Source organism: Bombina bombina, chromosome 7 (assembly GCF_027579735.1).
Source record: "Bombina bombina isolate aBomBom1 chromosome 7, aBomBom1.pri, whole genome shotgun sequence".
NCBI lineage: Eukaryota > Metazoa > Chordata > Amphibia > Anura > Bombinatoridae > Bombina > Bombina bombina.
The window spans coordinates 486,837,782-486,843,504 of record NC_069505.1 but is presented as its reverse complement, the minus strand read 5'-3'; the positions used below and the strand labels follow the sequence as shown (position 1 = coordinate 486,843,504).

General features: G+C 40.3%; 1 protein-coding gene across 1 annotated transcript in view; it reads right to left on the bottom strand.

Annotated features, from left to right (window-relative positions):
• The window catches only part of LOC128666811 (serine/threonine-protein kinase PAK 4), a 126,351-nt gene extending 121,751 nt beyond the window's left edge, over positions 1-4,600 (bottom strand). The window contains exon 1 of the mRNA XM_053721606.1: positions 3,512-4,600. Coding sequence (XP_053577581.1) covers positions 3,512-3,542 — 31 coding nt within the window. The 5' untranslated portion in view covers positions 3,543-4,600. The remainder of the gene's footprint in view (positions 1-3,511) is intronic.
• Between the last annotated feature and the right edge of the window lie 1,123 nt (positions 4,601-5,723).

The following is a 5,723-nucleotide window of genomic DNA, read 5'->3' as shown; positions in this document are numbered from 1 at the left end:
TACAATCTATTGGTATATTATGAGTCCTTTTTATAAGGAGCTTTCAATCTAGTGGTATATTATGAGTCCTTTTCATAAGGAGCTTACAGTCTAGTGGTATATTATTAGTCATTTTTATAAGGAGCTTTCAATCTAGTGGTATATTATGAGTAATTTTCATAAGGAGCTTGCAGTCTAGTGGTATATTATGAGTCCTTTTCATTAGGAGCTTACAGTCTAGTGGTATATTATGAGTCATTTACATAAGGAGCTTACAATCTAGTGGTACAATATTATGAGTCATTTTCATAAAGAGCTTACCATCTAGTGGTATAATATTATGGGTAATTTTTATAAGGAGCTTACAATCTAGTGGTATATTATGAGTCCTTTTCATTAGGAGCTTACAAGCTAGTGGTATATTATGAGTCATTTTCATAAGGAGCTTGCAGTCTAGTGGTATATTATGAGATCCTTTCATAACAAGCTTTCAATCTATTGGTATATTATGAGTCCTTTTCATAAGGAGCTTACAGTCTAGTGGTATATTATGAGTCATTTTCATAAGGAGCTTGCAGTCTAGTGGTATATTATGAGATCCTTTCATAACAAGCTTTCAATCTAGTGGTATATTATGAGTCCTTTTCATAAGGAGCTTACAGTCTAGTGGTATATTATGAGTCATTTTCATTAGGAGTTTACAGTCTAGTGGTATATTATGAGTCCTTTTCATTAGGAGTTTACAATCTAGTGGTATATCATGAGTCATTTACATAAGGAGTTTACAATCTAGTGGTATAATATGAGTCATTTTTATAAGGAGCTTACAGTCTAGTGGTATATTATGAGTCATTTTCATAAGGAGCTTACAATCTAGTGGTATATTAGTCATTTTTATAAGGAGCTTACAATCTAGTTGTATATTATGAGTCCTTTGCATTAGGAATTTACAATCTAGTGGTATATTATGAGTCCTTTTCATTAGGAGTTTACAATCTAGTGGTATATTATGAGTCCTTTTCATTAGGAGCTTACAATCTAGTGGTATAGAATGAGTCATTTACATAAGGAGCTTACAATCTAGTGGTATATCATGAGTCATTTACATAAGGAGCTTACAATCTAGTGGTATAATATTATGAGTCATTTTTATAAGGAGCTTACAATCTAGTGGTATATTATGAGTCCTTTGCATTAGGAATTTACAATCTAGTGGTATATTATGAGTCCTTTTCATTAGGAGTTTACAATCTAGTGGTATATTATGAGTCCTTTTAATTAGGAGCTTACAATCTAGTGGTATAGAATGAGTCATTTACATAAGGAGCTTACAATCTAGTGGTATATCATGAGTCATTTACATAAGGAGCTTACAATCTAGTGGTATAATATTATGAGTCATTTTTATAAGGAGCTTACAATCTAGTGGTATATTATGAGTCCTTTTCATTAGGAGCTTACAGTCTAGTGGTATATTATGAGTCTTTGCATTCGGAGCTTACAATCTAGTGGTATATTATGAGTCCATTTTATTAGGAGTTTACAATCTAGTGGTATATTATGAGTCCTTTTCATTAGGAGTTTACAGTCTAGTGGTATATTATGAGTCTTTGCATTAGGAGTTTACAATCTAGTGGTATATTATGAGTCCTTTTCATTAGGAGCTTACAGTCTAGTGATAAAATGGGGAACCTTGTACCAAGAGACCTACAATCTAGGGATGCAATAGAATATCCTGCCCCAGGGAGTTTACAATCTAGTAGCATAATGAGAGACCATCACCCAAGGAGTTTATAATCTAGCAGTATAAAGGGAAAGACTACCCCAAGGAGCTTGCAATCTAAGAATGTAACAGGTGTCTAGAAATACCACTGTTTCCTGCTGGTATTCACAATTATGGAGCGTATGACAATTATTCCAGAAATGTGCACACATTGTTTTGGTTAAGGGTTCCTCCCCAGCAAGTAAATAAACTAGTGAACATTCCTATGGAGCTTTCACTGCTATGGGCCACCAGGGCCGGTTTCCTTCCTGAGGACTGAGCCAGAAATAAGGAACCCAGCAGGATACAGAAAACCTCAACTTGAAAAAATGCAAACCGTGCAGGCTAGGAGAAGCCGATCCGAATCCTGCTGCACCACTGCAAACATCTGTGCATAGATGCTACACCTCCGCCTCTCACTAAAGTCCTGGGATACAGCAAATGGCAGAGAGGAGAAACCCAGCTCTGAATGTGAAGGGTCAAATACGCATACAGTTAAGGAGTGGTGGATTCATACACTAACCTTACAGCAAGGGTGGGAGAGATGAATGCGCTAATAAAACACAGGGGATTGTAAAATAAAACAGATTAAAGACTGTATGGGGGAGAAGATGAATGCAGTTAATAATAGGTGTAGCGGGATAAAACAAAATTGGACAACACAGTGGGAGGGTGTGAGCTAAGGCGGATAAGGGTGGCAGATGTGTAGAAGCAGGTTGTAGGGTATGAGCTGGGAAAGGAAGTGCACCAGGGTGGCATGAGCTAGGGGTGAAAGGGGAAGCAGGGCTGTATGATCTGGGAAGGGGCAGCGGGAGGTTATTTGCTAGGGAGTGCAGGATAGTATGAGCAAGGAATGACAGTAGCAGCACAATGGTATTTGCTAGGGCAAGCAGGGGCTGCAGGAGGGTATAAACAAGGGTAGGCAGGGGCTGCAGGATGGTATTTGCAAGGGAGTGCAGGGGTTTCAGGATAGTATGAGCAAGGAATGAAAGTAGCAGAATGCTGGTATTTGCTAGGGAAAGCAGGGGCTGCAGGAGGGTATCAACAAGAACAGGCAGGGGCTGCAGGAGGGTATAAGCAAGAGAGGGTGGAGGTATAAAAGGGGGGTATCAGCAAAAGATGAGAGGACAGCAGCAGGGTATGAGCTGAGGAGGGGCAGATGAGGCAGGTGGGTATAAGCTGTGGAGAACTGGTCGAAAGGTGGGTATAAGGTGGTGAGGGCTGGTGTGAAAAGTGGGTATAAGCTGGAGAACGGCAGGATGGTAGGAGCAGCATAACATTAGGAGTTGGGGAGAGGGAAAATGATTCTCTCATCTGGTGTAGGGACCAGTTAGAACAGCAGGTTGTACATGAATCTGAGGGACACACCAGGTGTGACCTGTGTTAAACACTTCTGCAAGTTCTAGCACAAGTGGGAAACATTTACTGTGATTTTAGGAGTTGAGCTGTCAGGTTAGATAGGGTGATGAGCAAAAGCTTGTCTGATGAGAGGCAACAGGGTCTGATATGTCAGAGCATTTAGCCTATAGTAGCTTTAAGAAGGGGGGGGCACATTATATACTAACCCCATCACATGCAAAACAAGTTAGAGACTACACAAGCTGACCTTGTAATAGTTACTCTTTTGCTAAATCCCATTACCCATCAGGGGTTAAAAACAAGAACGGCACAACAGTACAGTACTTAAAACATCACCACTCCCTACACTAGACGCCTATGTATACATACATTAACCCCGTAACCCCACAGAACACTATAGAACACACTCACCCTTAGCATCTCCTGTGCTTCCCGACACCATAGAGATGCAATTTATTCCAGCACTTCCAACACTAGAGAGACCAGAGATTCCTAGAGAGGTGACCTGGAATTGTCCCTGCACTCAGGCCAGCAGATGCATAATCCCACAAGGATAAAAAAAACTCCAGCTGAGAAGGTGTCAGGCTATCTTAGATTTCTCTCAGTGTTCCAGGCAGTTTCATGACGTGAGATCTCTCGGCTCCTCCCCAGTCCATGGGAGGGACCGGTGAATTGGGGGGGGGGGGGAGAGGGGAGGAACTGGAAAGCTAAATAATCACAGAAAGAAGGAGGTGGGAGGCACAAATACAGCAAAGTAAAAAGGGGAAGAATAGGTAGCCCTGCAGTGAAAATTGTATTTGTCAGTAAACTCCCACACTCAATATTCTGCATAGTGCATACAGACGGAGGTGCATGTTTTAGTGACCTACCATGAAAACATTTAAACTTCACAGAACAGTTTTATTAGAGCATTTTTTATTTTATTTTTATTTTTTTTTTAACATTTTCTGACTTTCATATCCCTTTAAAGTGATGGTAAACTTGACATGTTTTAAAATAAGGTCCAAAATCAAAGTCCATCTAAAATATTGCTTAAATTGATCACTTTTAACTCACTTTTTAATCTAGCAGTGCCATTCTAATACCCTGTGCTACCACTGCCCACTTCAAAAAAACTCATATTTTTGATAAACTAACAGTTTGAACTGTTCTCCAATCAGCGCTCTAGCCGTACGGCACTTTTTTGTAGCTAGAGCACTGATATGAGAACAGTTCAAAAGGTTAGCTCAGCACAAATATGAGTTTTTTTAAGTGGGAGAGTGGAGTATTAGAATGGCACGGCTACATTAAAAGTAAGTTACAGCGCATCTTCATTAAAAGTGGTCAACTTTTGCTTAGATTCAGGACCTGATTTTAAAACATGAGTTTACCATAATTTATACCACTTAGAGAAACAGCCCTTTAACAGCACAGCCAGAGAGCGTGCAGGGGCTCTCACCTGGGCACAGCTGTAGGGTGGGAGGGCACACCCTTGGGCACAGGCAACAAGGGATATACACAGGGCTTTAAGAGGAACTCCCCTAGACAAATACAGAGGAATTGGAGATAATTTTCCCTTGGTGCATGTACAGCACTTGTAGAAGGTCTCCATATAGTACACTCATAGGGTTTGGTTGGAGTTTCCCCTGGCACAGCCACAAGGCTTGAATGGGGGGGGGGGGGGGATCTGTTAAAAGCAGACAGAAAGTTACAATCACAGAGAACAATAGGGGAGGGGTCTGCCCTGGGAACAAGCAGACAGTATGGACACAGTATTCTGGGCGCATAGAAGGAGGCTTTCCTGTACACAATCACAGGACCTAGAGGGGTCTCCCTTTGGCACATATTAAAGGCCAGTAGGCAGGGCCGTCTTTAAAATTGACTGGGCCCTGGGCAAACATTACCCTGGCCACCCCCCCACCCATGCAATTTTGCTCTCCACCCCAACACCCCAAAAAACAACTAAATCAATTTATTTTATTTATTTATTTTTAAATTATTATTCCAGCAGTGGATCATCCACTGTTGAGCTAATCATTTAAAAAAAAAAATGAAATAAATTGCAATATGTGAAACTGGACCTAAGCAGTGCTAATAAGTAAATAAATATATAAATTCCTCCACTGCTGATTAATTTTTTATATTTACTAATTAATTCATTAATTGTTGTTTTTTAATTTGCACAGTAAAAATCAGTGTCGGACCTAATGTCTACAGAGCCTCGGTGAAAGAATTTATTTTGGGACCCCCTAAAATTATCTCACCAGTTTTGGGATATTCACTACATATTTATTGTTTAGACAGCCACTGTACAGCAAAATTACCACTTTCATGAATACCAAGGGAATGCCTACCATAACAAACTCCCCTAACCCATATACACACACACTCTCCAGAGCATACACATATACATGTACACACACACTCTCCAGAGCATACACATATACATGTACACACACACTCTCCAGAGCATACACATATACATGTACACACACACGCACACACACACACTCTCCAGAGCATACACATATACATGTACACACACACACTCTCCAGAGCATACACATATACATGTACACACACACACTCTCCAGAGCATACACATATACATGTACACACACACACTCTCCAGAGCATACACATA